This window comes from Tenrec ecaudatus, chromosome 17 (assembly GCF_050624435.1).
Source record: "Tenrec ecaudatus isolate mTenEca1 chromosome 17, mTenEca1.hap1, whole genome shotgun sequence".
Taxonomy (NCBI): domain Eukaryota; kingdom Metazoa; phylum Chordata; class Mammalia; order Afrosoricida; family Tenrecidae; genus Tenrec; species Tenrec ecaudatus.
The window spans coordinates 24624000-24642918 of NC_134546.1; the positions used below are offsets into that span (position 1 = coordinate 24624000).

An 18919-nucleotide genomic window follows, 5' to 3' on the forward strand; every position below is an offset into this window, starting at 1 on the left:
AGCAGTACCAGGAGATGCTGTGAGTGGTTGTCACAGAATTACACTTTTTGGGACAACAGGCCCAAACCCCACATGCCTCTTGTTGTTTTTAATAGTCCCCAGGTGACCCGATGATGCAACAGACTGAGTTATGGTGATGGCCAGCACAATGTCAAGCTGACAGGGTTATAGAGTTTCCCAGCCGGCACTCGACATTCCACCTTCTCCGTATGTGTTCTGAAATGTATGTGCCATGGCTGGACGTAAAGCCAGCCTACCACAAGCTCCTCGTGTCGGCCTGAGAGATAAGTTACTCGCTTTCTTCTTTGTGTTCTGAGAAGGTTTCCTAGCACACTGGCAGCCCAGACGACACCTCCCTGGGCAGTGTTTTGAGAATGGCACAGGCTTTTTGAAAGAGACTATTCATAGCTTAATGCCGAAGTTCGTCGGTTGGCTTTCAATTTGTTTTCTTTGATATAAAAGACTATTTGCCTATAAAAAGATAATCTTCCACAAAGGACTCAATGAGTAGTTATAGAGTTGAGGCAAAGACCTCAATATCATAATTTAGATTTTTAGAACATGCTGGAGTGGAGGAGTGGGTATAAATAGTGACTTTTTATTGGGTGAAATAAATCAAGCAGAAATCATTTCTTTTATGACCAGAGGGACCTAGGCTTACTGGAGTTCTATTCTAAGGATTGTTGCCGAATCTACTTAGGGTCGGTGGAGCCGCTGAAAAATTATACAGAGGTTATCTGAGAGAGCTGCAGGGTAGATTGAAACGGAACAAATGGCATTGTCCAGTGAGGTTTCGAAGTGTGCTATTGATAGTAGAAATTGCTCATAACAATTGATTTTCTTTTAAAAAGTAAAGTGGTTATTTTTCTAAATAAGGTTATACATCTGAAGTTTGGTTGGGTGAGAGCATGAATGAAAAAAATCATACTTGCTGAAACCATGCAAAATGATCATAATAATAAATGGAAAAACTGCAAATTCCAAGACTGTTAAATTTAAATTTGGGGGGGGGGTGAAACCACAAAAGTCCTCTAACTGTAGGTTATAAACACATGAGTAAATGAAAGAAAAAAATAAATGGAAACAAAAATTTAAAAAAGCACAAAAGTTTTTATTTCATGCCATTAAAACCGTTTTATTTCTTTGCAAAAACTGGTCGTGAGTTAGTCTGCACTCTGTTCTCCATCTTTGGATTGTGCCATTTCCAGTCCTGAGTGGGGATCTTTCCCATGCTTTGTGCATTTGTACACTCCTTTCTCCGTGTGGCTGAGTGCTAGCATGTGACCCTTCATGCTTTCTGGGCTGTGCGGTGTCCAGGGTTCATTGACTGCCATGTCCTCCGGGACATCACGGCCACCGTGCAGTTTCAGTCTCAGTGTCGTCCCTTCTCATTGCCTTCCTGTGCTTTCTCATTCATCGATCGGGACCCTCTCTGACACCGTCACGTTCATGAAATAGCTCGTGGGCTTATCACTGGGAGACCAGGAGGCAACACAGCTGTCTTCTGTGCTGTCCGTGCTCAAACCGGGTTACAAATGTATAGTGACATCGACAGACTTTGAAAGCCGTAATATGATTGGTCATTGATTATGATGCACACTTATTATTCTAGAGGCTTACGGATCAAAATGCTCGCAGTGAAGTTTGGCTTTGATGCACTTAGTCGTAGTTGATATATGCGGCTAACTGATACTGGAACCATGCTGTTGGGTGACTGATGTTATTTAGCTACTCCATGTTAACAGATATTTGTACATATGCATAGTAACGAGTACCTGTATTCCAGTTACATATTGCTGCACATTTTTAATGATGGCCTAACTCCTTTGCCTTTCCCTACTACCCGTTGCATATGAATCCTACCCAGGTGGCCAAGTAGTAATTTAGAAATCTAATTCATACTTGAATTAGAAACCATGAATTCTCTGATTGAATGTCAAAGTCATGTTACTCTCTCTCTCTTCACCTGTCCAGGGCTTTGGAGAATAGCCCAGGCTCCATGGAAGTATCTGGCAGGTCCCCTTCCACCTGGGCAGTTGTGAGGTGTGCAGCATGTCAAGTCAGGCCCCATGCACCATTTCTTTGGTGTCACCGTGGTAAAAATCCAGAGCTCTTCCTGCCTCCCGTCATTGCGGGCCCCTGGGCTGCCCTTAGCCCCTTACTACCTCTTAGATTCCCTTTCCAAGGATCTCGATTCTCCCCTGTCATCAGATTGCTTCAGATATCTTTCTGTTTCTGGTGTCATCACCCCTGTATCTGTGCTTTCAGACTTTTATTTCGGTTATCCGATTGGTCATCTAAATGATTTCCCTACTTTAGCCACTCTCCTTTCTAGGCATTCCTGCGTGCCTGGATCTCAACAAGCCAGAGTACTCCTTCGAGGAGAGGATGGCAAGACTTTGCCATATATACTTTGTACCTGTTCTCAGAGGAGACCAGTCCCTGGAGAAGGACATCATGCTTGGAAAAGTGGAGGGGCAGCAACACAGGGAAAGGCCCTCAATGAGAGGGACAGGTTCAGTGGCTGCGACAATGGGCTCGCAAGCAGAGGGGACAATTGTGCGGATGGCACAGGGCCAGGCGGTGTTTCTTCCTGTTGTGCACAGGGTCTCCAGCAGTCAGAGTTCACCCGAGGGGCCCTCACACCAGCAGCCATGCCTGTCTCCCCTTCTTCGTTCACACCACCCACCTTTTCTGCCTTGTATTCTTCCCTTTCATTGTTTTTGTTTTTCTTTTCTGAATCTCACCGGCTCCGGAGATTATCCCAAGTCAGTCTGCTTTGACTTCTCAGAGATGGCTCTTCTTTCAGGAGTCGCATAGCATTTCTGTTTCCTGTTGTCACCGATTTGCTTACCTGTACTTTCAGTTATTGTAAGGTTTTAATCTCCCCAGTTAGCTTTTAAGTTCCCGAAGGGCCGGAGCGGAATCTTTCAGAGCATTAGGGTGTCATTTGCTACGTTGGAAGCCATAAATCTGTTTACACATTCAGTATTTTTTTCAAGCCCCAGCGTTTTTTTCTGGGGTGAAACATACGATAACCTCACAGCCGCATAGCGAGAAGTAGTCAGACAGTTGTAATGGAGTGCGTGAATGGAGTGTGAAGTGATTGGGTAGGTATGAGATTCCATGGAAGCATGGAAGAAAGACATCAATTTTAAACGAGGGGCAACTGTTAAATGCCCTAGCAGAAGTGAGATTTTCACTGTGACAGCGACGTAAGCTGAGGTTAGACGGATGAGGGGAATCGCGTAATACAAAGAGTGTAGCAGTCCCGGGGCACAAGGAGCACCCTGGAAACCCGAGGGAAGTAGAGTGCTTAAGACTGTAAAGAATGAGGTGGTATTTGTAAGGGATGAGGCTGCAGCGGGAGCAGGAAGTGAACACAGTCGTGGGTGCATCAAAGGGAGGGCTGCCTTTACATGGATAGGGAGGAGGCGGAACCTCGGTGGTATCAACACCAAGTGGATAGTGGCCTGGTGGAAGATGATGCGCTCACATTTGGACTTGCTGAATTGGAGGGGTTTGTGGAGTATCCATCTGGAGATAGATCATAACAGTTGGGTGGACATGGTTGAAACTCCAGAGAAAGCCCTGGTGGAGAGATCTCAACTGGGGGGACATCTGCAGATGACAGGATGAAATAATAGGGGAAGAGGGTGTAGAATTTTAAAGAGGATTTTCAGACTAAATCTGAAAGAGCGTAGTATCTATCTATCTATCTATCTATCTATCTATCTATCTATCTATCTATTTATTTATTTATTATTTTCATTTAAAAAATAAAGCATTTTATTGGGGGCTCGTACAACTCTTATCACAACCCATCCATCCATTATGTCAAGCACATTTGTATGTTTGTTGCCATCATCATTCTCAAAACATTTGCTTTCAACTTGAGCCCTTGGTATCAGCTCCTCATTTTTCCCTCCGTCCCCTAGCCTACCTCCCTCACAAACCCTTGGTAATTTATAGATTATTATTATTATTTCATGTCTTACACTGTCACTTATTTCCATTTACCCACTTTCCTGTTGTCCATCCCCCAGGGAGGAGGTTATATGTAGATCCTTGTGATCGGTTCCCCATTCCTCCCCCACCTACCCTCCACCCTCCTGGTATCGCTACTCTCCTTATTGGTCCTGAAGGGGTTATCTGTCCTGGATTCCCAGTGTTTCCAGCTCTTATCTGTACCAGTGAACATCCTCTGCTCTAGCCAGATTTGTAAGGTAGAATTGGAATCATAATAGTGGGGGAGGAGTGGGGAGGAAACATTAAAGAACTAGAGAAAGTTTTATGTTTTATCAGTGCTATCTATACTGCACCCTGACTGGCTCATCTCCTCCCCGGGACCCTTCTGTAAAGGGATGTCCAGTTGCCTACAGATGGGCTTTGAATCTCTGCTCTGCTTCCTCCTCATTCACAATGATAGAATCATTGTTCCTTAATGCCTGATACCTGATCAGATCTACAACTCATGATCACACAGGCTGGTGGGCTTCTTCCATGTGGGCTTTGTTGCTTTTCAGCTAGATGGCCGCTTGTTTACCTTTAAGCCTTTTAAGACCCTTGACACTATATCTTTTGATAGCCTGGCACCATCAGCTTTCTTCACCAAATTTTCTTGTGCACACGCTTTGTCTTCAGTGATCATGTCGGGAAGGTGAGCATCATGGAATGGCAGTTTAATAGAACAAAGTATTCTTGCATTGAGGGAGTACTTGCGTAGAGGCCCAGTGTCCATCTGTTACCTTAACACTAAACCTATACATATATGTACATAGATCTATTTTTCCATTGTCATATATAAATATATTTACATATGTACATGCCTGTATTTAGACCTCTATAAATGTCTTTTGCCTCCTAGTTTTTTCCTCTATTTCCTTTTACTTTCCTCTTGTCCCACTATCATGTTCAGCCTTCATTTGGGTTTCAGTAATTCCTCTTAGTTACACTGCCCTTGATCGAGCCCTACCAGACCTCCTACACCCTCTTCATCATCTATTTTAGATCACTTATTGTTTCCTTGCCCCTGGGTTTGTTAACAGAGAGCGTAGTATTTAATGGATAAACCAAACCAAGCCCCTGCCATGGGGTTGACTGTGACCCCTCTCACCCGACACAGGGTTTCTAAGATTGAACCTTCACGGGAGCAGCCGGCAGGTTTTCACTTCCTGCCTTGTTGTGAGAAGCCTATGCTTACCCAGTGTACCCCCAGGAGCTCTTATTTAGTAAAGGTTGTTTAGGTGCCACCGAGTCGATTCCGACCCAGAGCAACCGTTTGCACAACCAAGGACACACTGCCCAGTCCTTCAGCATCTCATCATCAATCCCACACCCGAGCCCGTTGTTGCAGCCACTGTGTCCCCCCATCATTAGGCGGCCTTCCTCTTTTTTTTTTTTTGCTGTCCTTCCACTTTACCAAAAGTGATGCCCTTCTCCCGGAACTGGTCTCTCCTGCCGGCACTTCCAAAATGTGTAAGACACAGTCTTGCCATCCTCAGCTCTAAGGAGCACTCTGGCCATACTTCTTCCAAGAGAGATTTGTTGGTCCTTTTAATGGTCATGGTACTTTCAGTCATCTTCTTGAGCTCCGCAATGCAAATGCACTTATTCTTCTTCAATCTTCCTTATTCCGTGCCCAACTTTCACATGCATAGGTGGCAATGGATAATGCCAGGACTTGGGTCAGGTGCACCTTAGTTCTCAGAGTTTTTCAATACTCTATAAAGAAGTCTTGTGCAGCAGATTTACCTAATGCAAATCATCTTTTGATCTCTTGACTGCTGCTTCCATGAACATTGATTGTGGAGCCAAGCCAGAGGACATCTTGAACAACTTCCACCGTTTTCCTCCACTTATCACGATCCTACCTATTTATTGTTCCAATTGTGAGGCTTTGGGCTTAACCCTGAGCTGTCATCCATGCTGGAGGCTGCAGTCTGACCTTCATCAGCCAGTGCATCGCGTCTTCCTCACTTTCTGCAGTTACTTCATCTACATTTCTCAGATTGTTAGGATGCCTTCCTGCAAATGTAATAGCGAAATAAAAAATAAGGTTGCATCTATGTCGAGTATTACGATGGAATGGACAAAGAGGAAGGAGTAAAAGGGATGAGTGAAATGTTATGAGAACCAAGTAAAGCAAGATGAAGGCCAATAATAACCTTAGTAAATCTTATTGTGGAAGAGAGAGCACATTAACTGGTCCGAACTAATTTGTAGTGCATTGAGATAATCCCGTTGGAGAGTTGGGCCATGGAGAACAAGATTAAAAGAAGGGAGACGCCACAAGGAAATGGGCTTAAGGATTTCTTGTCTTTTTTCTTAAGCTGGTGGAAATTTGATAATGTTTAAAGGTGGATCAGAAGAATTCATTAATGATGAAGAAGTTGATCTTGAGCATGATTGCCCCAGAGTTAAGTGTTCCTCTTGTATGTCTTTCAGTAATCTAACTAAGTCGGTTGAATTTCGAACTAACCATCACACTCACTCTCCTAGGTCTCACATTTCTCATTGAGGTCTTGTCACTCTAACTAGATTGGCAAATTCCGTTAGAGTGTCTTCTCTTCCTCTAGTTGGGTCAACCTTAGTTGAGTGGTAAACTTATAGAAAATGTATACTCTGAGAAGATAGCACATCACTATTTTATTGCTCTCGTTTGTTTCTTTGTATCTTTTCGGAGCAAATATATGTGTGATGTTCACGGTGTGTCAGAGGAACGACCCCTGATGGGACAGTGGATTCTGCATTGAGATCACTACAGGCTGGTGTTTTAAACCCACTGTGTGCTCAGAAAGATACTGCAGCGTGCGGCTGTAGCAATTTAAAGTCTTAGAAACACAAAAGGGGAAGCTCTGCTCTGTCCTTCCTGCAAGGTCCCTATGAGCTTGAATTGACTTGATGACAGTGGGTTTGGTTTTGTGTGTCAGACATTGTTCTAGGTGCTATTAGGATACTAACCACAAAGTTGGTGTTTCACACCCATCAGCTGCTCTGTGGGAGAAAGATGGAGTTCTCTGCTCTCAATAAAGGTTTATAATCAAGGAATCTCTAGGAATCAGTTCTACTCTCTCCTACCGTGTGACCATGAGTTGGAATTGACTTGAGGGTAGTGAGCCACTTACCTCCAAAGAGTTTAAAATCTGGGGAGAAAGTTAAACTAGTAAATTGATAGGAAAGCAAATAAGTAATTACAGATTACAAAAGGTAATTAAAATGACACTATGACAGACAATAATCTGGAGTGGCTATTTTATACTTTATATACACTTTATATATGTAATATATAAATATATATGTAGTTTATATATATATGCCCATATATATACACCTACTTCTCACATACCAATTGTCTTATTATCTGACATTTCAACCTTACGACCATAGTGTAAAGTTAGCTATTTTGTACATTAGTGATGTACTTCTAGAAGTAATGAATGGTAAGATGAGAGTGATAGTGATTTTAAAGGTGAATGTTATGTCTCAGGGCTGGCTGGGCCATGATTCTCTGCGACTGCTTGGCAGCTTTGTAATGAGGTAGTCACCTTCAGTTTTGTGATCTGCTGTAGTCATCCTCCATGTTTTACACAAGGCCGATTTCCCCACCAGGACCCGTGTTTTGGAACTTAATCCTGTGAATAAGTGATGGGTGGGCTTATTCTATTCCCATAGACTCCTATTTCTATTTCAGGAGAATTAAGTGACTTGAGATAAAAATGAAAAGAAGTGACTAAATAATAGAAACTATTTTGGCATAATGTAATTTGCTCGTTGATTCGCCATTTCTAGTCACTGGAGGGTATGATGGTTGTAATGGGCTGTGTTTTCTGTTTTGTTTTTCAATTCAACATCAACTGTTATTTACCATTTGAGAAACTGGCCAACTTTCTTTATTTTCTCATCCCCTTTTAGTGATTTGCCATCTTCCCTGTATGAATGGTGGTCAGTGCAGTTCCAGGGACAAATGCCAGTGCCCGCCCAACTTCACGGGGAAGCTGTGTCAGATCCCAGTCCATGGGCCCAGTGTGCCTAAACTTTATCAACAGTCTCAGCAGCCAGGCCAGGCGCCGGGGACGCACGTTGTCCACTCCACACACACTTTGCCTCTTACCATGACTAGCCAGCAAGGAGTCAAAGGTAAGCTTCCCCTCCTGCCACCCCCCCCACCCCCATTGTACTATTGGCACTTAATCTGCCAAACCCATCCAGAAGCTAAGTATTTGCCGATGGTTAGGACTTATGTTGGTACAGAAAGGAGAACAGGAAGTGGGAACAGAATGTGGGCCTAAGGTTTTGGCCACAGAAACTTGTTTTCCAGGAAATAAGGGAATTAAGAAAGAAATCAGCTTTTTCTGGTGACTTTTAGCCCCTGACGGCTCGTTAATTGAATGGCTGTTCCGGCCCGGCCTGAGAAATAGGAAAATTCCCAACAGTGCTGGGATCCTTCAAGCATTCATAGAGAAGCACATGGCCCCGGCTGCTGAGAAGCAAGTCCGGGTGTGGTCGGAGGAATGCTGGACCGGTCTGAAGGATTGCTTGGCCTCACCGGACTTTGGTGTGGTCCTCCTCGGAGGAAGATAAAGCAGCTCACTTGGAGCTCAGCTTCTGTGATGAATTCATTCTTTTAAAGTGGGCATCTCGCGTACGTGCACTGTTCTAAAAAGAGGGCCAGAGAAGTGTTACTGGCTCTTATTCTTGAAAAGCTGAGCCTTTGCCCCAGAAGGTGCAGTGTCATTTGACAGCTGGCAAAGGTAAATCTTGCTTGAGATGAGAAGTCAACTTTATGGCACTTTTGTGTTTGTGCATCACACGCACCACGAGAGTGCACGCATCCCCTGTGGTTTAAGGCGTGAGCATTGCCTTCGGGATATTGGACTCCCTCCTTTGATGTAGAAAGAAAGCACAGCCTAAAATTTCTACGATGGAAACCCTGCAAAATGCAAAAATAATCAAACTCTTGGGGCTTCGTTACTATTATTTAATACCATGTGTCCCCACATCGGAGCCCCACGGTGGTCCAGATGGTTTATGCACTTGATTACTAACCGAAAGGTTGGAATCTTGGATCCACCTCTGAAGAAAGGCCTGGCCATCCATTTTTAAAAGAATCTGCCACTGGGACCCCTGTGGAACGCAGGTCTACTCTGACACACACGGGGTCTACGGGTACCAGAACGGACTCAAAAGCAACTGATTTTAACTGCCTCCCTATAACAACGAAACAGCACGAAGCTCATAGTTTCATGTAAGTCTCTCTAAAAAAATATTATTTGTCTCATGAATTTATTCCTGTGTTGAACTTTCAGAATTGCAGCTTTGTTTTTAAATGTAATTTCAATTCAGGATTCATTTTTATGTTGAGTACATGCCTTTGTTCTTGAGGGTTTTAATGACTGTTCAGCTAAATAGACAATTGTTATTTCCATATATATGTATATATATGTATATTATACACACACATATCCTTCAAGTTATAAACAGCATGACTCAGGTGTTAACTATTCACTTACTGACAAGCTTTCCTTTCGATCTGTTTTAGTAAAATTTCCTCCCAACATTGTCAATATCCACGTGAAGCACCCTCCTGAGGCTTCAGTCCAGATACACCAGGTGTCCAGAATCGATGGCTCGACCGGCCAGAAGGTGAAAGAAGCCCAGCCAGGGCAACCCCAGGTCTCCTACCAAGGACTCCCGGTCCAGAAGACCCAGACAGTACATTCTACATACTCCCATCAGCACGTCATTCCTCATATCTACCCTGTGACGGCCAAGACCCAGCTTGGCCGGTGCTTCCAGGAAACCATCGGGTCTCAGGTAAGCAGCAATAGTCAGCTGGACTGAGGAATTGATTGCAGATAGAGTGTCATGTTGCTAGGAAAGCACACTAGGTTCAGTGGTGCTCCGGAGGCCGGTTGGCAAACGATGGACCACGAGCTTCTGGTGTTCCTTTAAAGGAACGCATTGATTTTGCCTGTGGCTGGCTTCATGCTCCCACCAGAGAGGTGAGTGGTGGCCATAGAGACCGTATGGCACACGGACCCTGACGTGTGCACTCAGCATAGCCCTTCAGAGACAAGTTTGCTGACCCTGAACTGTAGGACGCTCTTAAGTGTCCTGTAGAACTGTTGCTTCCAGACCTTCCAGAACTGTTGCTGGAAGTCTGTGGCAGTCCTTTAGTATTTTAACTTAGGATGATCTGTAGGTTAAAAATTGTGTCACATGACTTGGCCATGACATGCATGCTGCAAAGGTGTCTGAAAAAAAGAATGCATGCCTTCTCACAGGTGTTTGCAGGTTAGTTACACCATGGAAGTTTGAACCCATCATGCATCAGTAATTTATGTCACCTTTGATTTTCTTCTGATCAAAACTCATGACCCAGATGGTAATGCCTGGACTGTGTGAAGGGTGTTTTGAATTTCATTACATGCTCATGAACTTTGTTATTGTTGTTGCCATCCTGCAATTCATGGCAACCTCAGACACCAGGTGGCAGGGCTGTGATCCACAGGGCTGCCCTTGGCCGCTGGTGTGGAGCTAGATGGCCATTCTTTGTCATCCCGAAGGCCCAGTGAGGTCTGGTGAGCATCGCAGCAACACACAGGCCTCGCTGACTGCTGGACAGTGGCAGCACGTGAACGTCGGGTGGGTGTTGAACCTGGGTCTCCCCCAGGTAAGGGAGAACTCTGTCCCTGCACCACTGCCACCTCCTGCTATTACCTTAGACCAGCGGTTCTCAACCTGTGGGTGCGACCCCTTTGGGGGTTGAACGACCCTTTCACAGGGGTAGCCTGCTTTATAACAGTAGCAAAATGACAGTGATGAAGTAGCAACAAAAATATTTTTATGGTTGGGGGTCACCACCACATAAGGAACTGTATGAAATTGTCGCAGCATTAGGAAGGTGAAGAACCACTGCCTGAGACCTATAGATCAGACAGTGAGAGAAAAGCTAGTTTTTCTTTATAACTCATCATCAAAATGATCACACTGTGTACCGTGAAGGCAACATGTCATGGGCTTGGATTTGTCTTTTGATTATTTTATTTATTTCTTTTTAAAATCATCTTATTGGGTATGCGTACAATTCTTACCACAATCCATCCATCCATCCATGTGTCAAGCACATTTGTATATTTGTAGCCATCATCATTCTCAAACATTTTCTTTCTACTTGAGTTCTTGGTATCAGCTTCTCATTTTTCCCCTCCCTTTCCCACCCTCCCTCTCAAACCCTTCATAATTTATAAATTATTATTATTTTTTCATGTCTTACACTGACCAATGTCTCCCTTTACCCACTTTTCTGTTGTCTGTCCTCCTGGGAGGGAGTTGTAGGCAGATATTGTGATCAGTTCTCCCTTTCTCCCCCCCCCCCTACTTTCCCCTTCCCCTCCTGGTATGGCTACTCTCATTATTAGTCCTGAGGGGTTTATCTGTTCTGGATTCCCTGTGTTTCAGCTCTTATCTGTACTGGTGTACATGCTCTGGTCAGCCTGTGTGATCACGAGGTGTCAATGGGATCAGGTGTCAGGCATCAAAGACTCAGAACAAAAAAATCATGTAATTGTGAATGAGAGGGAGTGCAGAGTAGAAACCCCAATTCCAGCTGTAGGCAACTGGACATCCCCTTACAGTAGCACTGCGAGGAGGAGACGAGCCAGTCAGGGGGCAGTGTAACAATGATGAAACCTACTTTTCTTTAGTTCTTTAATGCTTCTTGCCCTCCCTCCTATCATGACCCCAATTTTGCCTTTGGATGATTAATGTGCTAATGACATTGGCTTTCTTCTCTAGCTCTCTTCCTATCCTTTGATTATGCTAAGAACACCCTATGAGAAAAGAAGATAATGTGTATCTGTTATTTTTTGTGGACACTTTATTGTGCTTTAGGTGAATGTTTACCTAGCAAATTTCCCAATCGATAATTTAGACACAAATTGTTCTGTGACGTTGGTTGAGGTCCCCGCCGTGTGTCACCCCTCTGCTTCCTCCTTGAGTTCCCCATGTCCACTCATCCAGCGCCCCTGCCCCTTTGTGTCTGCATAAGCATACCCCTCTGATAGAGTTGATTTTTCTAAGGAGCCATTCTTCACAGGTGTTATTGATTATTTTTAAGGCCTGCCTTTTGTTTGGCTGAAAGGTGGCCTCTGGAAGTGTCTTGAGTTTCAAGATAGAAGGTTTGTCTGAGAGCAGAATGAATTTTCTTCTACATTTTGACTCCCTTGAACTGGGCACTGCTATACTGTGGTCCTGGCCACAAGGCCTACAGTCTAGGCCCACAAGGCCTGCAGTCTAGGCCCACAAGGCTTGGCAGTCTAGGCCCACAAGGCCGGCAGTGTAGGCCCACAAGGCTTGGCAGTCTAGTTCTTCTGGTCTCAGATTAGAGGAGGCTGTGGTGCATGGGGGCCATTAGCCCTTTGGATTAATTGCTTCCTTACGTCTCTGGTTTTATGGACGCTCTTTTGATCCAGGTGGGAAGTGATCAAGAGTTGCTTCTTAATTGGCCACTTGAATGCTTTTAATACGCCAGACACCACTCACCAGGGTAGGCTGCCGAGCATTACCAACTGTGTTTTTGCCACTTGACCCAGATTTTCTGAACCTAACCTCCAACCCCAGTGGTTCACTTCTGATGGTTCAGTTTTTAATACCTGTTTCCCCTATGTACTCTATTATATATATGGGGGCTTCAAAAAGTTAGAGAAAAATGAAATTAAATATAAACATTTCCATGAACTTTTTGAAGCCCCCTTTATATGAGTATGCATGCAGTATTTCTAAATGTGCATGTAGAAACATTTCAACCATACCTGTATGTGTGCACAGGTATATTCCAGTCTCGCTTCCCTCACCTATTTAATATATATATTTACCTATGTATTTACTCATAAAGTATTGTTTCGTTGTTCCTGTTGCTTTAGGGTTGATTGTTGTAGCATTTATTGAAGTTGCCTTTGTTCTTGTGTGCCTCTCATTATCTCTCTCTTCCCAGGCCATGCTGTGAGAACATCCCCTATGGTAGATTTTGCTTTTTCTTCACTATATTTAGCACTACGATGCTGTCTACGTAATGGTTCTAACTCCTTCTGTCTCCCATTCCTGGTAATCATCAGAGAATGTTTCTTTCTGTACGTAGGCTCACTCTTGATCTTTAATAATAGTGGTCTCATGCAATATTTGTCCTTTGGTAATTAACTTATTTTACTAAGTGTGTTAGATCAGGTTAACCAGAGAGACAAATCCAGTGACACTCATATATGTGTAAGAGATACCTTTATATTAAGAAGTAGTTATATGTCAGAAAGACATCCCAGTCCAGTCGAGATCAAACCCATAAGTCCAAGACCAGTCCATAAACCCCTTTTCAGACTCACACAGCCAGAGCAGTAATGCGGAATGCAGGCAGAGCACTGGGCGGTGGTTGAAAACTCTGTGGACCAAACACCAGTGGAAGCATCACAGGGCTGGCAAAGGTGTTGGTGTGCCTTGGCCACAGGAAAGTGAAGGCTGAGGGGCCTGGGGAGGTGGTTTCCCTGCACCCTCCTTATGAGAAGACCACGCTCACGGGAGCCACCAGCAGCCCGTGATGTGATTGACAGGCTAGACCCCACCCCTACACTTTTGTATCTTTAAGTTGACATGAAATTTTGTTACTACCACACAAAGCATAATGCCTTCCAGATCCGTCCATGTTGTGAGATGTTGTTCCTGTGTTGTTTCCCAAGTATTCAGAAGTTCTTATGAAATATCGAGGCTACTGGAATCAATTGCAATGGTTTAGAAACCTAGAGGATACTTACTGTAAGGTACTAGTCAGGTCCGTGGTAGGGTTATCACCTTCCTTTCAGAAAAGAAAGAAGGCTGGCTTCGTACAGAATGATGGAGGCAGCCCATGGGAATGGAAGAGCACCAGGTGGACTTACAGAGCTGGATAGAGGCATGTGCCCAGCACTTGGTGCCAGGGGGCCAGCTTCTTTATTTGTTCAGTGCCAGTAGGAATACCTGTCTCATGGGGCTTTGTCAAGATTCAGCAATGTAATTAATGGGCACCGTGTTTCGTGAATGGTGTAGAACTATATACAATTTAGTCTAGAAGATGCTGTTAGGGTCAAACTTTAAAAAACGGAGTATGTGGTTGTGTGTGCCATGCATTCTGTGCATGTCAAGGGGAACCTGAATCTCCAAATGCAACTTGTTTTTTCAGAGTACTTTTTTCCCCAAACTGTTTTACTGAAAGCTGCTCCCGGGGACATCATACCATCCCATAGTTCAGTCATAGCAAGCAGTGTGGTACAGCTGTCAAACCATAATCAGTTTCAAGCATTTTCTTCCTTGAACGTCCTGATATCAGCTCCTCCTTACCCCTCTCCCACTTCTGCTGCCTTACCCCCCAGGAACCCTTATCCTAGTCATTGCCTCTCTAGAGTCACCCATCTTGGGTGTCAGATACTGGAAAACATAGAAAAACACATGAACAGTCAGAAGGCTGCCAACAATGACAGAACACACAGTGACAAACCCCAATAATAATAACAAAAATCAGAAACTGTTAAGAAACAGATCAAGCCCAAAGTGTGTCAGAAGGGAAATCGTGTGACCATGGTTGTAACCGTTCAGGTCAGATTGATCATTTCAGTCTGCTGTAGTCATCTCTCCAATCCTCTGTAAGCGGATTATTCCCAGCCCTCAGTGATGGTGAGAGGGCAGTCACAGGCGACTTACTCCCGGCGTAGATCCTGCCAAGGTATTTTCAGCTTTCACCCTCATTCACCTCCTTCTGCGCACCAGAATCTCACCATTAAAGCTCTGATACCTTTCCTTCGCTCAGATTTGGATTATATAATTTACAATCCTTGGATCACAGATGTTGGCGTGCTTCTTCCCTATGGGCTTAGTTGATGTCTTCCTTGATGACTGCTTGTTTTGAAAATAAGCCTTTATTACCCCAGACACTATTTCTTCTGATGGCTGGGCACCATCTAATTTCTTTACCACCTGAGGGCAAGTATTTTCCAGGGCTATGCTGTAAGAACTAATTGTTCTCGGTTTGGAGCTAGGAGTAAGTGTGAACCCCATATTCATTCCTGAATAGATGCTTTTTATCTGCCTCTAGTTCCCCTTAAGGACCTTCTTCTACTTATAGCAGTGATTCTCAACCTGTGGGTCTCGACCCCTTTGGGGGTTGAATGACCCTTTTACAGGGTCACCAGATTCATAGCAGGAGGAAAATGAGTTATGAAGTAGCAGCGAAAATAATTTTATGGTTGGGGGTGGGTCACCACAACATGAGGTGTTCAAGGGTCATGGCATAAGGAAGACGGAGAACCACTTTTCTGTAGGGTCATGGAATAGCCCATGGTACTAGTTTTAAAATACTATTGAAAAAGTTCAAAAGACAACTTTCAGTTATTTATTTTTCAAAGAGTTTTACTCTTTTTCAGATATATATATAGTTTAATTAAATACTTTCATTGGGGGCTTTTATATCTCTTATCACAATCCATTCATTCATCCATCGTGTCAAGCACATTTGTACATATGTTGCCATTATCATTTTCAAAACGTTTTTCTTTCTACTTGAGCCTTTGGTATGAGCTCCTCATTTCCCCCCTCCCACCCTAATGCACCCTTGATAAGTTATAGATTATTATTTTCATATCTCACATTCTCTATCACCCTTCACCCACTTTTCTGTTGTTCATCCCCTGGGAGGGGGTTATATGTTGATCCTTGTGATCAATTCCCCCTTTCTCCCCCTACCTTCCCCTTATCCTCCTGGTATCTCTAATCTCATTGTAGGTGCTCAGGGGTTTATTGATCCTGGATTCCCTGTGTTGTGGGCTTTTATCTGTAGCAGTGTGCATGCTCTGGTCTGATTTGTAAGGTAGAATTTAGGTCTTGATAGTTGCGGGGAGGAAACATTAAAGAACTAGAGGACAATTGTATGTTTCATCAGTGCTATGCTGCACCCTGACTGGCTCGTCTCTTCCTTGTGACCCTTCTGTAAGGGAATGTCCATTTGTCTACAGATAGGCTTTAGGTTTCTACTTCATGCCCCCCACACCCCAATTCACATTGGTATGATTTTGTTCTGGGTCTTAGATGCTTGATACCTGAGCCCATCGATACCTCATGATCACATAGGCTGATGTGCTTCTACCATGTGGGCTTTCTTGCTTCTCAGCTAGATGGTCGCTTGTTTATCTTCAAGCCTTTAAGACCCCAGATGATATATTTTTTGATAGCTGGGCACCATCTTTTTTCACATATTTAAAGTTTGAGGATACAGACACAGTTAAGAATATATATCCATCAAATTATGCCTATAGATCCATATCCACACCTTACTGCCATTGAGTCAACACTGACTCCTAGTGACCCTCTAGGATAGGACAGAACTGCCCCTGTGAGTGTCCAAGGCTATAAATGTTTCTTGGTTATTTTTTCATACACAACCTTTATCTCCCTGAAGGTACCTCCTAAAGGAGACCTGGCTCGGCCTTTCCTACTCATTTGAAAACCAAGATTTACTCCTGTTATGATCCACTTATTTTTGACCTTGAGGTTTTTTTGCCTGTGCCATATGTGTTCATTCATGGTAGGCTACAGGAATTAAGGAGTGCTTCTGAAATGTTGTTGTGCAGTATTAACTTATGCATATTACATTGGATGCATATACTCCTCCAGTCACAGGGAGTATGATGTGCAGGAAACGTGTTTCTTTGGGGGATGGGATGAAGGAGACACGGATGTCCCTGTGAACTCTGCACCGTGTTCTTGGTCCCTGGCCAGGTGCTTACACTCTGGGTGCCTGAAACTGCAGCATTCCTGGGAATATGAAGTCCTGGTGCGAAAGACAACTTCCCAATGCGCGTAATCCACGGCCTTGGTGTGGATTCCGACTTACAGCGATAGCAGGTTTCCGAGGCTGTGCTGGTTTACGGGAGCTGATTGCCTCACCTTTCTCCCCACGGAGACGCTGCTGGGTTTGGATTTCAGACTTTGGGGTCAGCCATCCAGTGCTTACCTGAAAGGGCCACCAAGGCTCCTGAAGGATGCACAGGAACCTGCCAGAGTTCCCTTGAACATTGCCATAGTTCCCATGAACTTCGCGAAGCCCTCCCGCACTTAAAAGGCTTATCTTAACAACAAAGCAAAAAAACCCCTCCAAAGAAACAGTTGCAAAATGCCCCTCTATGATGCAGCACCTCACGGTGAACCCCGTGCAACCGTCTGTGGCCATTCCTTTGCTTCAGACAGTTTGCAGATCCCCTCCTGGGGCCGCTGGTCCTGCCAGTGGGAAAGCAGCTGCCCAGTAAACCCCAAACGGGGGACAGGTAGGTGGGTGCCATATGGCTCACAGGCCATGAAAGGGTTAAGCAGATGCTGCGGGAAGATGGTTTGTCATCAGCGGAGCTGGAGCTTCGAGGTTTAGATGGAGTCTTGTGACAAGAGCAGTTTGTTTTTTTTTTTTAGGAGTGGCAAAAAGGCAAAAGTGAACCGAATACGTTTCACAATTTCCCAGAACTGTCCTTGGAGAGGGAGGATGGAGTTGGTGCCATCTGCATTGTTTGGCCATGTTACCCTCGGTTGGTCACAGTCGGGGATGGTGCTTTTTAAAATGATGCACCCAGTGTTTTCCTACTCTGTTTCCAAGCTGAAGCAGACAGAGTAGAAAGCAAGACAGCGAAGAATTGGCAAATTGCTATTGTCGTATAATGTTAGAAAAGATTAAGAAAAATAAGTCACCTAACCTGTATGATAAAATCCTAACCTGTATGATAAAATCAGCATGCATTGTGTAATTCATGCCATTATCCAAATCATGACAACACCGTGACACGGGCGTGCCTTCTCGGAATACTTCTTAACTTTTAGCCCAGACGATCCAGAGCAACTTCAATTCAAACATTACTGTGATGTGTACTCGCTCGCACACCGCTCCACGGCATGGCTTGTCGTCAGAAAACATTCTCAGGTGTATTTGTCTCCCTGTTCCTGAGAGACGTTCCTTGATACCTGTGATTGCCCAGTGAAGTTCTGTACTTAGGCTGATCCAGGCATTTAAAAAATGATCGTAAAAGTCAGTAATATAGACCAGGGGTTGGCAAACCAACTGCAACGCCACATGCGGCTCTTTTGGTACGTCACGTGGCTCTGAAGTACGATGGGAACTTTCTAGAGGGTATTATTCAGATAATAGCCATTTCATTTGCTTGTAAAAATGTATTCATGGCTCTTGAATAATTTGTATATGTTGTGAGGGACAGGATTGGCTCTTCCATCTCTAAAGTATGCTGACCCCTAGAATAGATGATGTTTTCTACAAAGATGTTTGCAAACACCTGCCTTTGCCTGCTGTGCCCAGCTTTCCCGAGCTGTGTTTCCCTTGCACACACAGCTGCAGCCGGGCGACGTGGGTGGGTTGTAAATGAACGGCAGAAACCAATGTGCACCCATGCTTTTTCTCATTGGGCTTCCACTAGGCAGCCTCTAATGCATTTGAAGGACAAGCCTCCGTGTTGCTCTGAGAGGCTACATGAAGAATAAATTTGGCCAGAGAAAGCTTTACTTTTTGTGGCACGTTCTAGCAATTACGCAGAAAACGTGGGTCGAGTCCTGTATTTAATTCCAGAGGTGTTTCTAGAGCAAGTATGATTTCAGGAACTGCTGGGATGATGGAGGAAAAGAGATGCTTGGTGAGGGAGGGGCAGCTCCTGCAAAGAAGGAAAGCAAATAAACACACAGTGAGCAGCATGTTCAAGGAAAGGGACAAGAAAAAGCATCAGCGACCAGAGAAGTGGAGTCGCTTGGTAGAATTTTGCATTAAGCCCCTTGAACTATTGGCATGGTGCAGTCTAAATGATGGGGTGGCAAGGTCAAAATGTCGCCAACCAGCAGCTCACAGCAACAA

The 18919-nt window shown here is 44.3% G+C and overlaps 1 protein-coding gene across 10 annotated transcripts in view; it reads left to right on the plus strand.

Annotated features, from left to right (window-relative positions):
- The window catches only part of LTBP1 (latent transforming growth factor beta binding protein 1), a 436575-nt gene that overhangs the window by 216690 nt on the left and 200966 nt on the right, over positions 1 to 18919 (plus strand). For all 10 annotated transcript variants that reach the window (XM_075536011.1, XM_075536010.1, XM_075536014.1 and 7 more), the window contains 2 exons: positions 7915 to 8139; positions 9542 to 9816. In XM_075536011.1, the coding sequence (XP_075392126.1) occupies positions 7915 to 8139; positions 9542 to 9816 (500 nt within the window). The remainder of the gene's footprint in view (positions 1 to 7914; positions 8140 to 9541; positions 9817 to 18919) is intronic.